The following is a 24,216-nucleotide window of genomic DNA, read 5'->3' as shown; positions in this document are numbered from 1 at the left end:
TGATAATGCTATATATTTTATATTAATCAGTAGTTAACGCCGATTGAAAATTGTTGGAAGACATTTTGATAAATAAAGGTTTATTAATTTGAAAAATATTTTATCGAACAAAATTAATAAAATATTTTATGAAAATAAAAGAATAATTTTACGTTGATCATCTTATTTTACATAAAACAAACATATATAAAACAAACGGAACGTTAATGTTGTTAAAGGAATACATTATGTTACATAACACCATTGTACCTGTTTAATTTTGCTAATAATGGCATAAATACAAATCAACCAATTACAATATAAACATCAAAACCTTTCTGATTCGTCAATTACAAGAATATATTTTTTTAAGCTTTGGAATTTACTTTACCTTTTCTTTTCACCTAAAAAGGAAAAAAATAATTCCCATAACTGTAGGCCAAAAAAAGATAAAGAAAACCTCAATGTTGTTTCCTAATAACTTTGACCGCATCTTAACTTCCAGTTGGATTATCTAACCCTCGTTTTACTGCATTTTTATATAGAAAAAATATCATATTAAACTATGATTTCACGTTATCTTAATAAGTAAATAATAAATTAATTTTTTTCCTGAATTTTCTCTTTATATATTTATTTAGAACATTGTAACTTATACAGGATAGCATTAATATACTCTAATTTAATTTTGTTCATGTGGGTTTAGTATACAATAAAAATAGATCTCGTAAAAATATAAATTTAAATTTTTAAGATATCATTATTGAGAGAAATAACTATAAATTCTAAATATAATAATTACTTACCTATAAAAAAAATTATAAATTGTAATTATTCTATCTGAATATTTACTATAAATAACATTTTAATTTTTTTTTGTTATGAAATTAGTGTAAAATTCACTTCAGTCGGTCGTACAAAACATAGTTGCTGTGAAAAAGCCATCACCAAATCCAATCTCAATTTTTTGGTCTCAGTCATTGTCCGTATAACGATTAACGACTACAACTCTATTCCTACGTGCACCCCATCCTACTCCACTTCAACATACATTCTTCATTCCTTTCTTAACTCATACAGTCCGTCATTATATATACACACATATTTTCATAAAACAACTAAAAACAAGGAATTCATTAATGGCTTCACCCCCACCGTTTTCATATGGCGTGATGGGAGAACCTGTTACCGCCGCCGAATTTGACACCACGCAACACTCGCATCCTTCTTCCTCCATTGACAATGTCAAGCCAAGTTTAATAATACTACTTTTGATCCTTTCCGTAGCCCTGCTTGTTTCCGTCTCTCTTTGCCGCCTCCTCCGCCGTCGTTGCTTGCTGCAGCTCCCACCTTCATCTACCTCCACTATTACGGTCGGTTCCAGCCACCGCATTAGTCCCGAACAATCACCCATGACTTCGTTGCTCGATTCTCTTCCTCTTTTTACATTCTCTTCTATTTCTCGCGGCTCCAACAACGGGGATTGCGCGGTTTGTTTGTCGAAATTCGAAGCGCAGGATCAACTCAGGCTTCTCCCTCTTTGTTGCCACGCGTTCCACGCTCATTGTATCGACACTTGGCTCACTTCCAACCAAACTTGTCCTTTATGCCGCTCTCAGCCCTTAGCTTCCGACTCCCATCTCAGGAAGGTTTTGCTTCAGTCTTCCAATACTTCAAGTGCGATTGGAATTGGCGGCAGCGACAGTTTCCGGCTCGAGATCGGCTCTATCAGTCGCCGTCATCCAGGCTCCGACTCCGGGGAGCAGAGAAGGTCTTATTCCATCGGCGCTTTCGATTATATCATCGAGGAAGAATCGGAGGTGAATAGGGATCAAACGCATCGAAACGTGACCGACAAGGAAGCGAGTCTCCCGGCAGATGTTAGTACTGGAAGGAGTTGGCTCAAGGAATACGATAGGCTGTCGTTTTATTTATCGTCTCGTTCGTCGTCCTTTCGTAGCTCAGGAAGGTACTTAATGGGGAGCAGTCGCAGAAGCGGTAGTATCTCCTCCGTTCCCGGAGATTACGATGTGGAAGCCAATCGCATTGGCGAGGAGATCAGCGAAATGTTTCGTTGGTTCTCAGAGATATGAATCAAGGTGAAGTGAAGCGACTTCTTCTTTTACCGTTTGATCTGCTGTAGAATAGGGCAGGGAAATATTGCGTTTCTGATATGATTCCACATTTCATCTTGAATTTCTTACGGGCTTTTACTCTGGAGTAGTATACTAATTCTTTTATTGGTACTACTCGGCGGGATCGGTAATTTTCATATACATTCTTTATATTACTAATATCAGTATTGTGTAAATTTTTTACACGTATTCGTATAAATTATAGACATTGTCAAGTTTGATATTTACATTTTCTTTTGTACATATAAGCTAAATTATCACATTTTATATATGGTGAAATAAGGTGCTGCCCCAATTTTCGTGATTAATGGATCATTTTTATTGCTCTTTGGTAGTGAGAAGCATGTATCCCACATTATTTTAATTTCGTTGGGTTGGGTTCTTTTTAGAATTTAACCCATATATTCACATAATAAATTGTAAGTGAAATGACAAAAAAAGACGTGTTTTAAAGTTTAATATTTAGAATTTAAAAAATAAATACTTGGAATTAAAACTTGTATTCTTCTATTCTATTGATGACAATGGGAAATGGCATGAATGAACAACTCAACGATGTTTTGGTTTAGGTTTAATTGCTCCTTCCAAGTTCCAACCAAAGCTAATGAAAGGTTTGGTTTAATTGTTCATAATTATGGGTTTAGGCAGAAGATCATGTGCTCTTTTAGATGAGTGGAGTTGTTGAATGATAGACTAGAAAATTCTTGGTTGATTTTGGATAAGAAATCCATTGTTTTTATTTTTTTTTATTTTATAAAAGTGGATCTCTCCTCTCTAATTCTCTTCCTTGATGAAAACAATCCAATATCATAACTCACAAGCAAATCAAGTTTGAAGACCAACAAAGAAAAAGGAGTAATAAACCAAGACTGAAAGAGAGAGGCTTTGTTAGATTTAGCAGCAAAACACAAACAACATCAGAGCATTCTTTATTTTTCTTCTTTTAAACAAAAAAGAAAAAAGTGGTTCCCTTGCCACTGTAACTGCTAAGTGGTTAAGGTGCAGCTGCTTTGCGTTCCTTTTTCTTTTGTATTTCATTTAGGATATGATAGAAAGAACAAATACTTAACACACTATCTCTCAATACTCTGGCTCTCGATGGTTAATTAGTAGAGTTAAAAGTGGGAATATATTCGTTTAGGTACAAAATCTCCAGCATAGTCATTTGAGCAATTCATTATGTCAATCAAATTTGGTTCAACAGCGAAACGAATAAATAACTAAAGGTAATAATATAGTTAAACAACATAGCACTTTTGTGTCCAGCATTGCAAGGAAATGCACTTCCACTATAGCACCCTTTCTTCTGCTTTATCCCTTCACCGCGATCTTCAAGAACGAAGCTAGAATTTGTCCCACCATTACTAAAAAGAACACACCAAAAGAAAGGACCTTTGTGGAACCCAATCAAGCCAACTCCCACCTCACTATGCGATTTATTTCTCAAAACAGCTAAGCTCTTATTGTCTTTAACAAGAACATTTGCAAAGGCTAGTGATGGCTCTGTATATTTCGATTGACAACCCACAATGTGGCCGGTAATCGTGCCAATTGTAGGCAGTTCTACACCACAGTTGGGAGCAAATACTTCAGTGAAGTCATCCGTGGGTGGTTTACAGTTTACAGCGCTGTTCCCACTGCAGTTCCCCTTGCATAACTCGACATATTGGAGGGCCATGCACCCAAGACCAGGACTATCATTTAGTCGTTCAAGTTTTTGAGCAGTTCTATTCTGGTTAATGATCTCAACAAGATCATTTGCAGGGTTTCCTGAGGACAAGCAGCAAATACAGGCCAGTTTTATAGAAGTTCAGTATACCGAAGAAGACAAATATATTGCATCGGTAGGTAATGAATATAATTGCAAACTAAACACATTGGATTATGCCCTTTACACCATGTCTCATTATTCAACCATAATGGGCATGTTTCGTGTTTTGGGAGATAGAACACCCTACTAAACCAATGTCTCATCATTTAACATGTACCATAATCATTTAAATCGAATGCAGCCTTGCGTGCCAAAGAGTTGATAGATGAAATGTAACAAAGAGGAGAGCACCCATGGTTCGAATTTCTTATCTATAGCATGAGTAAGAGAGAGGGTTATAATCCTATTAACAGGATGGCTCTGAACCGTGATTGTCGAATCCAACTACTAATGCTTTGGTACTAGATAAAAGAACCCTTTCTATTAGCTCAATGCAGTCAAATCAATGGATGCAGGCTGCAAGTAAAAGTTTAGGAACCAAATAGCTAGCTGTTCTAGTATCTCATTGGAAATAGATTCATGAGCAAAATTGATGAATGATGATAGATTGCCTAATAATAATTTGAACATAGATTGGTAAGATTGATCGAAACTCATAGAGAATACATCTAAGAATTCAAGGTATCAGTGAACAAAGGTGAAGAAACGATTAAAACAAGTTACCAAAATAAATAATCTTATAGAAATGAGTGACCTACATGATCATTTCCCCTCTTAGCCTAACTCTTTCTTGGTCTTATCTTGTGTTTCTTTGAATCTTTCATAATGATAAGCTTAAAATATCTTCATGGAAGTAGCCAAATTCAGCTAATACATATACACCATTACATTGAGGTGTAGTGGCCCAAGCATTGGTAAGGCATGTAAGATATTTTTAACACTGCCACAAGAGAACATTGTGGAAAAGAACGGAGATTTATCTGCTGATAATAGAACTCATTAAGAAAAGATAGGTACACCGTGAACTGCTTAAAGATGTGCAAGTTCCAGCAAGACCCAAACAATCAAGACTAACTGTATAACCCCAGAGTTTGGTCGTGAAGCTTGGCATAAGTTGTAATTGAATCTATACAGATGGACAATGATATATGGAAGAGATTACCGGGACCGATAACAATTCCATTCCGGCTAAAATGGTTTCCATAATGTACGTGTTGGGGTCCAGTGCATCGGTATGAGCACTCTGTCTTAGCTGAAATGCGTGGTGATTTGCTAAGGCAAGTTGTTTAGAAAATCGTACTTTTGTACCCCTTCACTCTACACCGGGTTCCTTAGAAATCCAGGGAATGTGAAAGCATAAACATTGGCTCCCAATGGAGTGAAGGTTTTGTTATTCTTGGGGATTTTTTAGTAGGAAATTGCAGCTGAATAAAACAATGTCTTCACTTTCGCAAACCCATCCCCCAAATAGAGAAAGAACTATAATTTATAATGACTTTGAATGTCCTACCAGGCTACCATCTTTCAAAATATTTTCCAAGTTTCCAGCAGAAGTTGCAGATTAAAAAGAAAAGGTACAGATAAAGGTTTAATGTTAAGTGTTAAGAAAGGTAATGTTTTTAAGTAAAACAGCTAGATATGTACAGTAAGTGTAGTTTAAAAATGAAAGAGTAGAAGATGTAATAATTAGAAGGGAGCAAAGAGAAATGTAGAAACAAGTTACCATGGTGCTTGGAACAAACAAGGGTTGGCAGCTGTAGATGACATAATAATAGGAGTGGAATCCAGTCAGGGAAACAGAGCTTCTTCTTCATCATCCCCTTTTAAGACCAGCACTTGCTTATGCCTTTCTTCACAAAGATTAAAAGATTAAAAAGGGAAACCCTAGTAGTTCCAGTTGAAAAAGGGTGGTGGTGTTTTCAATAACAAAAGAAATTTTTAGCTTTTAAGTGTGGAAAAGAAACAAAACGGGAATGAAAAGAAATTTGCGGGAGAAAAACAAGTGAAGAAAGAAAGGGGATAAAGTGCACCGAAATCGCAGAGATTAAGGAGAAAAGATGGGAAGAGTGGGTCCCAAGTGCCCCAGTAACCGTTGATTTCAAAATGTTTAGATTAGTGTGTAGATGCAGAGGAATAAAGGGGGACCCACCCACCACGAATTGAATGATAAATTAAAATTGGAAGGTGGCTCGTCAGTCCTTCGATTGAGTTGGCTGTTCTTCCCACTTTGGATACCTTTCTCTTTAGTAGAAAAAAAGTACCAAAAACAACACTATATTGCCCTAAAATTATTGGGTCATTCCTTGCAAGATGCTACTGACTGGTTTTTCATGACCAAAAAACTAAATATTGGTTCTCTCCTTACAGATTTAGGTTGTTGTCATTTCACTTGTTTCCAATGCAGATTCTGCTTATTTTTCCTTGTATATCTACTTCTCTTCCTACGCTTGCTTTCTTATTCAGTTGGTGTGATTTCTTGGTAGATAATTCATTTTGCTATCCTCATATTCAGCATGGTGTTCATATCGCTCGTATTCCTTGATTTTTGGATGGTCTCATTAGGGGTATATTGATGTTGTATGTTTATTGAAAATTTTGGTTTCATTTGTTGATTCTATAGCTTTCTGATGAATTTGTTGGTGTCAGTAATACCTGTGGCTGTCAGAATGAATATGATAATATTATAGCACCCTTACCAAGTATTGAATACAGGGTATAATGATGAAACTCTTGAATACAGGGTATAATGATGAAACTCTTTCTCTTGTATGCTTTATTTTTATTCCTCAATAGCATAAGTTATGTATTTTCAGAAGTATTTGACAAGAGTGGCATCTTTGATCTTTATATGCTTAATATTTATTGCAGGGCAGGAAACATTCAGGAGTCTTATTCCAAGTTATATTAGGAATTCCTATGTGGCTGTCGTTGTCTATGATGTTGCAAGTAAGTTACCATCTCATACTTTAATTATTGTTCACTTGCTGTGTAAAATTGGCTGAAGTTTGCCTACTTTAATTTTAATGGTGTAGGCAGGCAGTCCTTCGTAAATACTTCAAAGTGGATTGAAGAGGTACGAACTGAGCGGGGTAGTGATATAATCTAGTTTACAACTGCTTTGGGTTTTGGCTGTGGTCATTAAGTTGGTGTGAAATTGAAGGGCACTTATGGATACAAAGTTTTTCCTAGATTCTTGCGGTTAATATTCACTGTTTGATTTCTGTTCATTCCTTGTGCATATTGTGGCTGATTTGAAGGCAAGTCTCAATAGAGGAAGCAGAAGCCAAGGCTCGTGACTTGAATGTTATGTTTATTGAAACTAGTGCCAAGGCTGGCTTCAATATCAAGGTAAACCATTGGTACCCTATTATCAACATTCCTAGAAGCATTAGTATAGACAGTATGCTAGATTCCAATGAAATTATTGTGAACTCAATGTTATGTTGGCATAATATTAAGGAGCTAGACTAATCATCTAATCACACAAAGTCTGATCAGTTGTTTATTTGTCACTTCTGCATCAATTCCTTTCTATTTAATGGACGCAACATTTGATAAAAAAATGTATAATTTCATCTTCAGTCCTGCATGATGATTAATGCAGCATTGGTTGATGTTATCTCCTTCACATGAGTGTCCTTTTCCTCCTGCATTACTGAGCAATCTGTTAGAGCTCTCACTCTCTGTCTGATCTGTTTAAAGGCTCTATTTCGGAAGATTGCAGCTGCTTTACCTGGAATGGAAACACTTTCTTCTACAAAGCAAGAAGAAGACACGGTTGATGTCAATCTTAAGTCTACCAATGCAAATGCATCTCAATCACAGCAACAGTCTGGAGGATGTGCCTGCTGATTAGCGCATCATTAATCTTGACTCTAGTTTTAGAGGTTTACATTTAAGCTCCAGTGATCCTACAGAAGTGTTGTAAAAAAATTGCCCTTCCCTTTATCTGAAGCATCGGGCTTTTGGGTTTAGTTGTGTTATGATAGTTATAGGCTAGTCCTAACCTGCCCTATATAATGTGATATATCAAACAAACATTAGTGCCAAATTTACGTACTGTTAGTCATCTACTGTTAAAGAAAATGGGGAATTGAAAAATGCTTCAGATTAGGGAATTGTGTTTTGTAACTGGGTGTTGAATTGTTGAGTGATGCAGTGATTCCCTTTCTTAGTTCAGAAAATTATTTTAAGTTTTTACCGTTTTTAGATTTCTCCATAAGGGGGTTTTCTTCTCTCTTGTGGTATGTTACTGGGCTGAATCACCATCATGGGATGATTTCTTGAGGATAGATTGATTGATGGGCAAGATTTCTTCAACTAGTCCTTAGCATTTGATTTATTTTTTACATTACATTACAGCTCTCTTATCTTATGTAGTGAGTTACTGAAACTGGAAGCAGAAAAATAGCATATGTATTAGCATGGTATTATTACTCCCATTCCCTAGTCTGGTAGCGAGAGGGAGATAAGTGAGAATGTGAGTGGTGGGGAATGGTGATCGAAGTCTTCTGCAGACACCACACCAACATCAACCTGTTTATTTTTCGTAGGCCTTGTATTTTATTCAGTTTTCTGTTAGTTGACTTTCTCTTTTAGGTTTAAATATGCCAGTAGTTTCTGTAATTTTTGAAAATTTGGAATTTAATTCTTATAATTTTTATTTTCAGGAATTTAGTCTCTACTTGTCAAATTTCAAATTTTATTCATTTCAAAAAAAATATTCACTTGGTAGCCATACAACTAAAAAGTTGACATTGTAATAAACTTGAATTTAACAAATATATATATAGTGTTAATGGTTGGACTTGAATTTTTAAAGTAGGACTAAATTCTTGAAAATAAAAAAGTAGGGACTAAATTATAAATTTTGGAAGATTACAGGGACTGATTAGATATTTTGACCTCTCTTTGATTACGGTTAGGACAAAGCAAATGTCAATGGAGGTTCTATTCGTCGTTTGCTTCTACTTTTTGTTTTTATTTTGCATGTAACATATGCACCCTAGTCTCCGTTTTTAGAAGGAAACTACTATTGGCTTTTACTGCTTTTTGTTTTTATTTAAAAAAGTAAAAACAAACAAACTTTTTAACCTTTTGTTGTGCAGTATAGGGAAGCAAAATCTAAACAAAATATTATTGGTCAAATTCTGCTATTAGTCCCCTGAATTTTGTGAGTTGTGGATTTAGTACCTGTAATTTAATTTACTCATTTTCAATCCCTGTACTTTTGGAATTTGAAAATTTTAGTCCTAACTCAATGGTAACAGTTAAATCTATTTGTTTAAATTATGTCATTAGTACTGTATTATGTGTAAAATTATAGATTTAGTCTAAGCTCACTAATTGAATCATTCTCAAATGGCTATATTTTTTGAATTTCAAAATTTTAGCCTTAATGCAAACGACAATTATTAAATCTATTAACCGTTTTTTTGTGAGTAATATGCGAAATAAAAAAGAGACGTAACATTACACATGTGATAATATATTTAATACATCAAATTTTAAAAATAACGAGACTTAATGAATTTAATAATTATCATTTGGTTAGGACTAACATTTTCAAATTCTAAAAATACAGGACTCAAAGTAATCAAATTAAAGTACATATATTAAATTCACAACTCACACAAAGTACAGGTCTAATAGCAAATTTAACCAACATTCTTAGACCAATTATCCTGAATTCCAATGCTTTTTAAAATTTTAGAGGTTAAATATTTAAGTTATTATACATTTTTATATTTAAAATTTAGTCCTAATAATTTGTAAATTTAATTGTTAATATGATTAAATTTTTTATTAAATTTAAATTTATTATCTGTTTTTTTTTTTGTTATAGTACTATCGTATTTTTATTTTAAAATATTAAATAAAATAAAGAATGAAAATTATAAGAAATTGGAGCATATTAATGGAATGAAATTATGTGATTTGGTATCTTTCGTGTAATCTCTAAATTTTATACTAATTGGGATTAATGAAGTGACGTATCCTATGTTTTTTTATTAAAAAGGGACGTGATATTTTCTTTTATTTCTTTGGGGGAAAAAGGGCCAATCAGATACCGACTCAACCAGACCAGTGTCAAATAAATTTATTTTTGTCCTTCATTTGTGACAAAAGCTGCAACTCATATAAAACTGAACTTTCTCTTCCCTTCCAATAGGAATACATTACTTAGTCGGAGGGGGCGGTTGCATTAGCCACTTCCCCAAGAGAATTAATTCAAGGAAAGGATATTCTTCCTTTTTGTTTATTGATAGAGTTCCGCTGCGTCTTCTTCAACGCTCCATGAATGGTAAGCCCTTTCTTTCTATCTTTTCCACTTTGTTACTCCAGTTACTTTATTGGGTTCTCCTCAGAATCATATTTGAATGGTTAGAATTTGTTTTGTATGACTCTGAATTGATAAGATTCCCATTTTCTTATTTTCTTTCTTTTGGGGGGAGTAGACTCCGTCCTCTTTTTTTTCTTTTTCTTCTGTCGATTCGCGATGATATGATTCTTTACCACTCAAGGTTTGTTTTTTTTTTCTTTTTTTTTTTTTGTGGTTAGTAAAAATTTGGAATATGGCACCTAAAACAAAGTTGAAATACTGTCTGATTTAGCTTGCTTTTCTGAGCATCGCTTAATTTTACCCAAATACTGGTTTATATTGCCCCTAGCAAATCAGTTAATCTCCTTTTTGTACTCATTTATTGTAGTCGGTTGAGGACTAAATTAGATAAGCAATTACTCTTTTGAAATAACATATTATTGGGTTTTAGTTTATGTTTGCTTGCTTGTGTTTTCCAGTATCTTATTGAAGTTTGGTAATATAATCCAGGAGGATTAGTAAATTATTGTAACTTTTAAAATAGTTATGTTTTGAGAAGGTTTTGAGAATTGGGATTAGATAAAAGTATTGCTTACAATTTGAGTTGCATTGAATTACAGATAATCTAGAACAGATGTTGATCCAGGACGAAAATTTAACGGATCGGTCGCCATTTCTTAAACTCAGGCGATGGCAGTGGTGGCTTTTGGTTGCAATCAACATTTTGTTCCTTATTGCAGGCCAAGCTGCTGCAGTTCTTCTTGGGAGATTTTATTATGATCAGGGTGGAAATAGTACATGGATGGCAACTTTTGTGCAAACGGCTGGCTTCCCAATCCTTTGCATCCCTTTAATTTTTCTTCATCCATATCAGAAACTGGAAACGTCAACTTCTTCAACCTATCCTTCCATCAAGATTGTTGCTTTGCTCTATTTTGTTCTCGGATTACTCGTTGCAGGTGACAATATGTTGTACTCTGTTGGACTGTTGTACCTCTCAGCCTCTACTTATTCCCTCATTTGTGCCACCCAATTAGCTTTCAATGCAGTTTTTTCGTATTTGCTTAATTCACAGAAGTTGACTGCTTTAATCCTCAACTCCGTGGTTATCCTCTCGTTGTCCGCTGCTCTGATAGCAGTGAATGAAGATTCAGATGGACCGTCAGGAGTTTCCAAGGGGAAGTATCTGGTTGGCTTTATCTGTACCCTTGGGGCTTCTGCTCTTTACTCTCTTTTACTCTCCCTTATGCAACTTTCGTTTCAGAAAGTGTTGAGAAAGGAAACATATAATGTGGTTTTGGAAATGCAAATTTATACATCACTTGTGGCGACATGTGTTTCGACTGCGGGTCTGTTTGGGAGTGGGGAATGGAAAGGATTGCAGGATGAGATGAAGGGTTTCAAAAGCGGAAGAGTTTCGTATGTGCTGACGTTGGTTTGGGCGGCCGTAAGTTGGCAGGTATGTGCTGTTGGGGTGGTAGGGTTGATTTTTGCAGTGTCGTCCCTCTTCTCCAACGTGATCAGTACTCTATCATTGGCTATTACACCTCTAGCTGCTCTGCTGGTTTTTCATGACGAGATGAATGGGGTGAAGGTAATTGCTATGCTTCTAGCACTCTGTGGTTTTTGCTCTTATATTTATCAAAATTATCTAGATGATACGAAGGCAAGGAAATCGGAATCACAATCACATACTGATGATGTTATTCAGGAGAGCCATCATGTATAGTTCTTCCTCTTGCTAACTTACTTGGTGCCAATGCATTCAATTTACTCTCATAGAAAATGGATTGGATAGTCTTTTATCCTTTTTTCTTTTTCTTTTTTTTTCTTGGAATAGGAAATAAAAAACAAAATACTGTAATTGCTATAGTGAAGTCAAGTCAATCTCTGTTTTTCCTTTACATTCAGACTAGCTTGTTTACTGGGGAATTATTCCTCATGTGATTAGCAGTTTAAAGCTATTCCATCTTCAACTTAGGATTTGAATAAGATTTGTGAATTGTTTTATTATCTATCTATTGCATAGCATTAGTTTGTACTAAGATATTTAAAATTGAACTAATTAAAGCATATTATATATGTAAGCATTGAATAAGCAGCACATGCATAGGAGGTACTTAGAAGTTACATCAGAATAGGAGCGACTGATCTGTGCAATGAAGAACAAAATGTTGTGAATGGGTGGATGATTTTGATATATAGTCAACCAATATGTGATCTATCAATCATAGGGAAAGTGCCTTCAAAACAGACTGGAAGAGATGCTTCTACTCGCATTGCCAAGCTAAGCATGACACAAATTACGTTCAGACTAGCCTAGGCATAAGTTGACGTTACAACCATGCATTTCAAGAGACCAAACCTTTTTTTTTTTTAAAATTAATAATGGATTCTGACAAATGTGAGATTTCAAAAAACTGTTGGCATTTGTATTAAGCAAGGGGCTCACCTCCAACATTATTTATGAAAATGGGCCACCAAAAATATTATCTAAGGGAATAGTCTAAAAAATGTAAAATGTGTCAACATAAGAGAGTTTTCAAGGGAAATTATAGAAACACGTGCTAACATAAGAGCGCTTTACCCTATGTCAGTAAAAGCGCATTGATGTGGGCGTATTTTATCTCGTGTTTAATTAGGGTTTTTGGAAAAATAAATTAGGGTTTAGGATTTTTTTAAAAAAAATAAATTAAGGTTTAGGGTATATTGTTTTAAGGTTTAATTTATTTAATTGGTAAGTATTGTTCCGAAAGAAATAAATTTGACAAGATGGGATATGAAAAAATAAATTTGACGTGATGTGTTCTGAAAAAATTATTTTGACGGGATGAATTTTATTTATTTATTTATTTTGTTTTTGTACAGTTAGTAATTGTATAGAAAAAGCTTCCAGCTGGACATTTTTTTGTACAGTTGATTATGAAAAATAATTTTAGAAGATAATTCTAAAAAAATATCCCAGGATTCTCAAGAAATCTAAAAGTTGTGGTTGAAAAACGCTTCAAGTAGGATGCACTGTTAGCAAAAGCACTGAAAAAAACTCCTAGCTGGACCTCTTTTTTTGTACAGCTAATTCTGAGAAAATGATTTTGAAAAGATGGTTCTGAAAAAATATCCCGGGATTCACGGGAAATATGATAGTTGGGGTTGAAAAACGCTTCAAGTAGGATGCACTGTCAGCAAAAGTATTGAAAAAGCTTCCACATGGACTCTTTTTTCAGTAGTGCTAGTGACAGTGCATCCCACTATCCCTTATGCTATAAATGAGCCAAATTTCATTCTCTTGTTGCATAACTTACAGCAAGATAAATTGAAGAAGTTCAGAAGAATAGAAATTGAAGAAGTTGAGAATGTATAAGTTGATTTATCGTATTAATATTTATACGAATCATTATATTTTTGCATAATGGTTTTTGTTTTGAATTTCTTTCGGCAGATAATTTGGTTGAGAATGTGTGAACGTATTAATGTTGTTATTTACTACGATGATGAGGCTCGTGACATCAAGAACGACGTTTTTTTATCGTAGAACACAACGCGACTGATTTTTAACCAGAACATAATATTGACAGAACTTCGTAAAAGAATTAGGCGCAAAATCTTCGAAACGATGCCAATGAGAGTTTTGTCTATTAAATATTGATTTTGTGCTTCAGCTGATCCCGTGACATATGACTCATTTGATACCAAAGGTGCTCATGACTTGGAGGCGATGGTGCAGGCTCACCTCGCTAGTGGATCACCCTATCTTGAGTTCTATGTGAAATTTCCATCGCTAAATAAAGCATTTGCGACTTCAATATCTATTACTGTTCGAGAGGAATACACGACCCCTGCCTGACACTCCGTTAGTGGATGGGACATGCACCTCGGTGGGTTGATGTTCAATGTTGGAAATACTTACTAAGGAATGACATCAACTTTTAATGGTTGGCAATCCACATCTGATTGGAGACGTTATGAAACGTACACAAAAAGGGATGATGTACTCCCTACGACGTCCACTAGCGAAAGGACCTCTTACGTTGTAGATGTTTGTGGATCAAATAATGAGTCCGATGTGGATCCACCTCGAGAACCTGGTCTTGATGGTGCAGAACTTGCATTATTTTCTGAATCAGAGCCTTTTCCAACCGAACTTGAAGACAATGAGGGGGGTTCAAATGAAGAAGAAGAAGATTCGCGTTTTATGGCGTACTCGCCTCTAACACACATGCATAATGTCGATCTATTGGTTGATGATGCATTGAAGTTTTCAGATCTATCAGTAGATGATGCATAATCCCAAAAGCTCGCCTGAAATATGGGAGGGTTTGGGCAAAAATATAGGCCCAAAAAATGGGCTTAGAAAACAAAATAAAACCTTTTAAAAAAAGGGTCGGGCCTTAGGTAAGACATTTTTTGCCTGGGCTTGACCCGAATTCACTAAAGGACAAAAAAAAATCTGCTCTTTTTTATTTTTATTTTTTAATGTTATTTTCTTATTGTTTTCTCCCTATTTTCTACCATTTTACTATTATGTTGCTACTATTTTGTTGTTATTGTTTGAATATTGTATAAAACTTATTTTATTGTTAAATTTGTTATTATTTTAAAGGCATTTGTTAATTTTGTTATCATTTTAGAGCCGTTTGTTTGTTAAGTTACATCTACCTTACTCTTATTTGAGTATACATATTTTTTAAATTTATTTTCAATTGTTGGAATTTTTTTTTGTAATTTTGATATATTATATATATTTAAAAATTATATAAAAATTAATACAAGTGGGTCGAGTCGGCCCCAGGTTTTAGTATTTTGATCTAGGTCAGACTTGGGAAAATTTTAGGCCTATTTTTCGAGTTGGGTTGGGCCCGGGCCCAGCCAATGGACCTAAATTTTTAGTTAAATCTGGTTCGGCCCATAACACCTCTATAAGAGATCAATAAGGACCGTTTTCATAATATGTTGGCGATTTTACGATCAATTAATGATAAAAGAGCAAACTATCTCTGTAACATACCTTTCGATCAGCGGACACAATCATACGACGATTGCCTACGATATGGTCAGATGACTTCAAACCTAGCTAAATGCATCAATTCTGTTCTAAAAGGAACACGTCATTTGTCGATAATCTCGGTTGTGCCAAATGCAGGGAGGCCATGTATCGTATCGAAAGGTAGTGCAAAAAATTAATAAGGACAAGGCACAGGCCAACTTCATGCGTATACTGTGTCACAATCACGACAACCTATGGTTTCGTGTGCTGGAGTTCGACAGATTGAACCAATGTATTCTCAGCAGACAATATCATGTAAACATGAGAAATAAGACTTACGATTGTGGGAGGTTTGACACACTTCACTATCCATGCGCTCATGTAATTGCAGCTTGTCAGAATCTCCGTTTGAATCCCATGAGCTATGTCGACGAAGTGTACAAATTAGAATATATGTACAACGTGTGAAGACACGTATTCCCACCAATCTCAAATGAACGTAAGTGGTCGTCTGTATCGCTTGCTCCATTTAAGTTGTTACCAGATAGAGAATTGTGTCGCAAACCAAAAGGTCAACCGTGTTCGATTAGAATACGTGACAAGATGGATATCCGGGAAAGAACAAACCAACAGAAGTTGTGCAAATGGTATAGGAACCTAGGTCATATAATGCGAACATTTCAAAATTGAAGTAACAATGCGAACATTTCAAAATCGAAGTAACTCTTAATTTATTAAATGAAACAATGAAAAAATAATTTGTATTTTCTTATTCAAAAGAATTTATATTTCATTAAACGAAACAATATAAAAATAATTTGTACAAATATATTCAAAATAACTTCTATTTTATTAAATGAAATAATATAAAAATAATTTGTATAAAAATATTCAAAACAACATCTGCTTTTATTAAATGAAACAATATAAAAACAGTTTGTAAAAATATATTATAAAACATTAATACATGTGCCACTCAAAATCAGTGTCACATGAGGGTGGTCGACGGTTACGCGCTGAATTCCTTCTTAGTTCAGCTTCTGGCCGAGGTTGTGTGTAACACCCCCTAACCCCAAACCGTTACCGAAACGAGGTTATGAGGCATTACCAGACATATCAGACAACTTACGAATAATTTACAATTAATATAACTTTCATAGTATAATATAATAATTAAGTCCCTATCTTGAACTCTCGAAGTTCAAACACGTATTAAAAGTAGAACGGGACTTGTTCGAGTATTCCAAATTTTTTTTTTATAAAAATTTCGGCAGCATTTCTGCTTATTTTTACCTAAAACCCTTTGCAAATTCAAACCAAAACAACCAACACCAATATTTCACATTCATATAACTAATATTTATATCATTAACATGATTTTTTTAACTTAATGTATACATATAATTTATATGTAACTACCTAGTACATGCCACTTAACCAAAGGAAGAAATACATCACCAAAATCTTTTTGTTGGAGTCGGGTTTGTTTTGGATGCTAGACCGGATCCGAAACTCTAATAACCTGCGCACGGAAACAACCGTACGCTGAGTATTTCATACTCAGTGGTATTACTATAAATCAAGACTATTTAACATTAATAAATTACAAACATCAACCATAAATTTTATAATTATTTAAACTACTTTTATATATAATTATTTTACTTCATAAATCTTAAATTCATAATTCATTTTTCTCATACTAACTCAATTCATAATTTAGTTCATACATTCTTTCTCGTACTTTTCAATAGTGCTAAAACAAATAATCTCATTTTTAAAATTTCATTTCAATTATTTACCCTATTAACAAAGCTCGGACTATGATGATACGCGATTCCATCCAAACACACCGAATATCCAACCCAAACACACCGGAATATTGTAAATCCTCCATAACACACCGGTATAATATATCCTCCCAAACACACCAATAAGGCATTAAATGCCTATTAGGATAAACCAAGTATATAATAACGAAACATCTTCTCGGCGAACTACAATCTCTTCATCACATCACAAATCCAATGGCATGCCATTTGTATCGAATCTAGTCCGACAAGTTAATAGGGTATTATTTTACTTTTCTAATTTCAATTTCATTTACACAAAACTTTCAATACTCATTCAATTCAAATATCTATTATCTTAATTCATATACAAATTAATTTTCACACAAGTGTATACCATCAACACCATACATTTGTCACAATTTATTTATTTTCAATCAATACACTTTTCAAATAATCGCATATTCCATAATTCACTTATTCAATTCAATTTGATTCACTTACCTCAAGTCTTATTTACCATACATAACAATTAAAATTTCAGCAATCGATAATAATTAAAATTTGAATTATAGTAATACACACCGTAATTCTCCCGTTTTAGTCCTCGATGACTTTCTCCTTTCCTTTCAATGCTGATGCTTCAGGTTCTTTGTTGGCTACGAAAATAATAGTAATTTACATTATTATTTACAACATTAATTATAATAAATAATTAAATTTCTAAACAACTCCTACCTTATTCCCAATTTAATCCTAACTAAATTTAATTATTTTCTTAATCCAATTCACTCTCTTTTTCTATTCAAATTTTGTCTAAACTTATATTTAACTATAAAATTTCCAGCATATTTCCCTAATTTTGAAATTTCTTCAATTTAGTCCCTACAACATAAAACTTATAGCCTAGTTTACAATTTAATCCCTTAATCAATCCTAACTTAGAATTCATTCAATTAAATCCCTAATTCCATAATTTTTCCAACATGAACCCTACTTGGAAACATATGAACTCTTGAACTCTCAACTTAATTTCATCAAAATCTTGTTTCAAAGCTCCTAAAACATCAAAATTAACTAAAAAAGACTTAATTGACTTACCAAATTAACTCCAAGCTTCAAATCCTTAGTTTTCTCTTTTATTTTTCTTTCCCTTTTTCTTTCTCTTTTTCTCTCCTGCTTCCCGTTTTCAATTCTGTTTCTATTCCTTTTGTTTCTTTATTTCTTTATTTCTTTTATACTTTATTATTTTATTAACATAATATAATATTAATATAATATATTAAAATATCTTTTACTTTAATATTAAGTAAATTAATAATTATATAACAAGTGTACATATTTATATTATTACAAATGTCATTATCTAATTTGCTTATTAAATAAAAATCTCATGATTTAATTAATACAATTAATAATTATAAAATATCTTTATACTTAAATTATAAGTAATTAAATATTTAAATTACAAATGTACCAATACAATTCTTACACATGTATATTTTATTACCATACAATTGTCTTCTATTTAATTTATTTATAATATATTATCAATTAAATAATCATAACAATTTAATATAAAACCATAATAATAATCATTATAATATATAAAACCTAAAAAATCTTTGATTTTATTTCACCAATATGCCACCTCATTTGTAGTCAATGGCTTAATTGCCACTTTAATCGTTTTTATTTTCTATTGCTTTATTATTAAACTTTTACCCTTTATTCAATTTAATCCTTTTTATTACTTACTCTAAATTAAGCTAAATTCACTTAATTAGATCCTAATTAGACACACCACTAGGCTCATAAATATTTTTAATAATTATTTTCGAACTTATTTCACTAAGACGAAGGCCCTATAACTCACTTTTCCGGTGCCCGTGAATTTCAGGTCGTTACATTGTGGTTGATCGAAATCAGCTTCTGGTTGTGGGTGTTGGGAGGATGACCTATCTTGATAGAACAAAGATTGCGGAGCTGTTTGCATCATCCACGGTGAAGGTGTTTGAATCTCATAAGTCGATGGAGATTGGAAATAAGATGAGCTCCCCAATAGTGCCTCGTGCGATCTCTCCTACCATGATGGCTTATATATCGTCGATTGAGTTGGAGTAATCGGAAAATGCGATGCATCAGACCATGTGTTTCAAACTTGCATAGAAGTGGAAAAAGGAACCATATAAGGGTTAGGATACGCACCTGACATAATTCGAAGGGGTTGTGGTGTGGACGTTGTCGCTTGCTCTGTTTGAGCTGGTGATTGTATTGGCGTTATTGATGGGTCCGCCCCGCCAGCCCTTGTTCTTGGATTTAAAGGGCCCTGTCCTTTACTTTCGACACAAAATTACCGACGCCTCTGCTCTTCTGAAAGCAAATATGACTTGACATAGATCCTAAACCATGGCATGTAATTCGGCTCGCACGCTAACTATAGAACGATAATCAGTTCACGAGTAGGTATATTATGTAACACCCCGTACCCGAGACCTTTGCCGGAGTCGAACACGAGGTGTTAACGGACTTAATTCATTAATTAAACAGCTCATACAATTCATTTTAAAATTTCTAGACAAGCTGGCTAACTGCATCACAGTCGCTTTAAAAATCATATCTCGAGTTACGAAACTCGAAATCCAATTCCGTAAATTTTTCCTGAAACTAGACTCATATATATATCTACTAATTTTTTCTAGAATTTTGGTTGGGCCAATTAGTACAGTTTCTTAGTTAAAGTCTCCCTGTTTCAGGGTTCAACTACTCTGACCTCTGTGTATTACGAATCAGATATCTCCTGTACAGAGCTTCAATGACTATGCCGTTTATCTCTAATAAAACTAGACTCAATAAGGAATCTGTACATATAAAGCATGTCTTCTAATTATCTTTGTAAAATTTATGGTGAATTTCCAAATTCAGAACAGGGATCCAGAAATCGCTCTGGCCCTGTTTCACAAAAATTTAAACATCTCATAAAATATAGCTCATATACCTGTTTTGCTTATTCCATATGAAAATAGACTCATCAAGCTTCAATTCCATAACTTATTCATTATTTAATTCCATTTCTACTATTTTTAGTGATTTTTCAAACTCACGTCACTGCTGCTGTCTGAATCTATTTTATGGTAAATTTTACCTATTTCATGGTTTCCATGGATTAGCTAGCAATTTGACATACATAATACCAAATATGATCATGATTAGCCATTCCAATGGCTAATCATTACCAAGCATTTCTATTTCCATACCACTCAATAACCATATCATAAGACCATATATATAAAATGATTATAATGCTATACATGCCATACTCAAAATATACAAGCCATTATGCCAAGATGGTATACGGATAGTGTGGCGTGCCTCCGACCGCTTCCGATTTCGAGCTGGCTTGTCAACACTACAAGGAATGAAAAGGAGGAGTAAGCATAAATGCTTAGTAAGCTCACATGCAAATAGCAAGTAACATAACCATATAAGCAAACATAAAACATCATTTGCATAATCATCACCAAGACATTCATATCACCTTTTCATTTATCATCTTACCATATTGTTGTTATATCGAGTTTTCAACCCGAGGGTTAAGTACATACCTGTTCAAAGTATCCATTTCACAACACTTACCAATACGTCCCTTTCATCTTGAGTATTCCTCCATTTGAGTAGAACTTTACCCGTTGAACACATCGAATATAATTCGGATACATGGAAAGTTTGCACATAAGTGCCACATATGTAGCCAAGCTACCATGTAACCCGCCCATAAGTGAACTCGGACTCAACTCAACGAGCTCGGGCGTTTGCATCCATAAGTGAACTCGGACTCAACTCAACGAGTTCGGATGCCTAGTTACATCTCACGAACTCGGACTCAACTCAACGAGTTCGGACGCTCGCATCCATAAGTGAACTCGGACTCAACTCAACGAGTTCGGATGCCCAAATATCCCAGTGACATGTCACTTGTATCCTAATCCATTCCTAAGGTTCAACGGGACCTTTTTCCCAATCATGTGTCTCAACCATCTTCTACGGAATGCCGATACCGATACTCGGTAGTATTTCATATTTTCCAAGTATATCACATAATTTGACATATTATCAAACAATTATCACAAGTATAATATTTCATAATAATTATCATATCATTTAAAAAAAACATTAAAACATTTAAAATAATAACTATGTTACCAACATTTACATATGAACTTACCTCGTATGCGAAAATGGCTATTTTTACCATTTCGTCCACAACTTGGTATTTTCCCCATTTTAGCCCGAATTTCAGTTTTCCTTGCTCTATCATTTAAAATATAGTCTAATTAGGACTCACATTATTCAAATTGACCCAAAATCATATTTTGGAAAAATTACAATTTTGCCCCTAAACTTTTGCATATTTACACTTTTGCCCCAAAGCTCGTAAATTAAAATTCAGCCTATTTTCTTATGTTTTATGACATGCTGATCATTTTTCCCTTCTATGGCAACATCAAATTCTCACTCTAACATGTACTTATGACTATTAGGTATTTTTACCGATTAAGCCCTTTTGCTCGTTTTCACTTAAAACCGAGTAGCACAAGTTGTCTAACATAATTTAAAACCTCATATTCTATCATAAAACACCAAATTACACAAATTTAACCTATGGGTATTTTTCCAAATATAAACCCTAGGTTAAATTATTGCTAGCATAAGCTAAATCGAGCTACCGAGACTCCAAAAACGTAAAAATCATTAAAAACGAGGCTAGAACGGACTTACAATCGAGCTTGGAAGCTTGAAAAACCCTAGCCATGGTTTTTCCTTGCTATATTCGGCCATGGGGTTGAAGATGAGCAAAATTGGCTTTTAATTTTGTATTTTAATTCATTTTACCCCTAAATGACCAAAATGCCCTTACTACTAAACTTTCCAAAAATTCCATCCATGTCCAATTTTTGTCCATAGACTTAGAAATTGGTAAAATTACTCTTTAAGGACCTCTAATTAATAATCTAATTCAATTTTATGCAAAATACTTCTAGAACACAAGTTTTGCAATTTATTCAATTTAGTCCCAAATTTCAAATTAAGCACTTTATGCATAAAATTTCTTCACGAAATTTTCACACAATCATGCAATCATATCATAGACCTTAAAATAATCATAAAATAATTATTTATATCTCGGATTTTGTGGTCACGAAACCACTATTTCGACTAGGCCCAAAATCAGGATATTACATATTATCATACCAATTTTTCCACATTTCGATATATTCTAAGTGGAAGACCAGCCAATACGTATTCGGTCATTGTAAGTCAATTTTGTGCTCATCATCGAGCACCTTAGATGCCATGGGAATCGGTTGTTGGAATCCAAATTCCTGCAACACTCTATCCGTTTAGCGCATCTCAACGGTATCGTAGTTGACCAATGATACCTTAGCATGCCACATGTTAGGATTTTGTAGGAATTCATCCAGAATTACTGCCCGAATTATCGAATCCTCGTACGGTGTCCATTGAAACTATATGAAAGTGATAAAATATTAGTTATATACATAATACTAAATACTAAATACTGAAATTGACTATGTTATTTATATATAGTTCAAAATAGAATAAATACTTATATAGTTCAAAATAGAATAAATATTTACATACACTTTCGACCATTGGTTTAATAGAAGTCATATATCTTCAAGAGCAGTAGGTATTCCCCCGTAACTCGCCGAATGATTCCACCTTTTAAATAAAATTTTAGCATAAAATTATATTTTAAATATATGTAAAAATTGTAAAATTTATATTAAATTTTACATTGTTAAGAGTGGGAATGTATACGGGTGGTTCACTGAAGGACGTAAAAATAGAAAATGAAACCGAGCCCATGATTGTAACAGCGAGAGGCAACCTCTGATTTTGATTTTATTTGGTTGCGTTTCTCGACACATTTCCCCGTATAATTTGACTCCCGGTATAATGTTCGACAACATGGCAAACCCCTAACTGAGTTTGCCAACTGCTTTAAAATCAATGAGTTTTAACAACTACCTTAGATGTACAAGATTTCGTGACTTGTCCAGCATTAGATAACCTCCAAAGATCTGAAGGATTCAACCTCCGTAAATAATATCTGGAATTGCACCCAAAAGATTGTAGCATATAACTCCCTAATCAATAAATTGAGCAGACTCGTTGAGTACGGATCCATCCACCGGTAACCCTAATTGTAATTGCACGTCCTCCAAAGTGATGGTCCACTCCCCACATGGAAGATGGAATGTGTAAGTCTCGGGTCTCCACCTCTCCACGAACATGCTAATGAGTTTTGGGTTCAACTTGCATCCCCAGCCTATATTGGCCACATGCCAAAAACCAGCTTCCCTAAAGTGATTTTCAATCAACAGTGATGAATGACCAAACATATTACGAATAAAACATTGTAACACTCGATCTACCAACAATTATAAAAAATTATAAAAAAATGAGTTAAATTACAAAAATGAAATAAAAATATTAAATAAAATTAAAAATTGAAATTATCCCTTACCATTTTCATTTGGTCGACGGAGATATGTTTATCATCGAGATGAATTAATTGCCGGGCCATTGCTAATATAATCAAATTTCTTAGAAATTATAAAAAAAATGTTACTTATTTAGACAAAAATTAAAAATTTAGAGAGCTTTGAGAGCTTTTTTTGAGAAATTTAGATATAAATTTGGAAAAAGTATAATTTGGAAGAAATTTTGTGTGAAAAAAATGGGGGGTTTATATATATTTTTCTTGACCGTTGGGCCGAACGGTCAAATTTTTCAATGACCGTTGGGCCCAATGTTCAAATTTTTAAATAATAGTTAAAGGCAACTGTTGGGGAAAAAACACGGGGTAAAGTGTGCCTATGTCAACGCGTTTTTGCTGACACGGGGTAAAGCGCTCCAACATCAGTGCCCTTTTCTGCGATTTTCCCTAAAAATGCTCCTATTTAAACGCGTTTTACATTTTTTAGACCATTCTAATAAATAATGTTTTTAGTGGCCAATTTCTATAAATAAAATTAGAAACCAGCTTTTTTTTTTTTTTTACACAAAGCCCTTAAGCAAGTTTACTCGAGAAAAAAAAATAAAATGAAACCGTTTTAAGGTAAAAAGGACATGTTGAATACCGTATGTCTAGGGAAATCTAAGGAACGCATAGCATGGTGGAGGTTGTACAGTACAGGCAATTTGGGAGCCAAAATGCCTTTCTGAAATCTCACCCTGTAATGTAGAAATTTACTTCCGATAAACAG

General features: G+C 33.9%; 3 protein-coding genes and 1 long non-coding RNA gene across 6 annotated transcripts; 3 read left to right on the top strand and 1 right to left on the bottom strand.

Annotated features, from left to right (window-relative positions):
* Window positions 1-1,061: 1,061 nt before the first annotated feature.
* On the top strand, window positions 1,062-2,455 carry LOC108459093 (E3 ubiquitin-protein ligase ATL4-like). The gene has a single exon (XM_017758457.2). The coding sequence runs from the start codon at window positions 1,119-1,121 to the stop codon at window positions 2,070-2,072; it is 954 nt and encodes a 317-aa protein (XP_017613946.1). The 5' UTR covers window positions 1,062-1,118; the 3' UTR covers window positions 2,073-2,455.
* A 735-nt stretch (window positions 2,456-3,190) lies between these two features.
* LOC108459310 (uncharacterized) lies at window positions 3,191-5,873 on the bottom strand. Its single transcript, XM_017758666.2, has 2 exons — window positions 5,549-5,873; window positions 3,191-3,884 (listed from the first exon to the last, which is right to left on the bottom strand). Exons 1-2 carry the CDS (start codon window positions 5,640-5,642, stop codon window positions 3,301-3,303), a joined length of 678 nt encoding a protein of 225 aa, XP_017614155.1. The 5' UTR covers window positions 5,643-5,873; the 3' UTR covers window positions 3,191-3,300.
* A 124-nt stretch (window positions 5,874-5,997) lies between these two features.
* Window positions 5,998-8,009, top strand: LOC108459319 (uncharacterized). Its single transcript, XR_001867340.2, has 5 exons — window positions 5,998-6,198; window positions 6,694-6,771; window positions 6,858-6,898; window positions 7,083-7,173; window positions 7,528-8,009. It is a non-coding gene; the product is annotated as an uncharacterized LOC108459319 (long non-coding RNA).
* A 1,837-nt stretch (window positions 8,010-9,846) lies between these two features.
* On the top strand, window positions 9,847-12,160 carry LOC108458323 (probable purine permease 11). 3 transcript variants are annotated; one of them, XM_017757676.2, is made up of 2 exons: window positions 9,847-10,129; window positions 10,768-12,160. In XM_017757676.2, exons 1-2 carry the CDS (start codon window positions 10,123-10,125, stop codon window positions 11,874-11,876), a joined length of 1,116 nt encoding a protein of 371 aa, XP_017613165.1. In that variant the 5' UTR covers window positions 9,847-10,122; the 3' UTR covers window positions 11,877-12,160. The 3 variants fall into 3 exon arrangements, with proteins under 3 accessions (XP_017613165.1, XP_052878346.1, XP_052878345.1); XM_053022386.1 differs by lacking the exon at window positions 9,847-10,129 and adding an exon at window positions 10,210-10,349; XM_053022385.1 differs by lacking the exon at window positions 9,847-10,129 and adding an exon at window positions 10,396-10,503.
* Window positions 12,161-24,216: the final 12,056 nt, after the last annotated feature.

The sequence above is a fragment of the Gossypium arboreum genome, chromosome 11 (genome assembly GCF_025698485.1).
Source record: "Gossypium arboreum isolate Shixiya-1 chromosome 11, ASM2569848v2, whole genome shotgun sequence".
Taxonomy (NCBI): Eukaryota; Viridiplantae; Streptophyta; class Magnoliopsida; order Malvales; family Malvaceae; genus Gossypium; species Gossypium arboreum.
The sequence above is the reverse complement of the archived record's forward strand: the minus strand, read 5'-3'. Positions and strand labels throughout refer to the sequence as shown.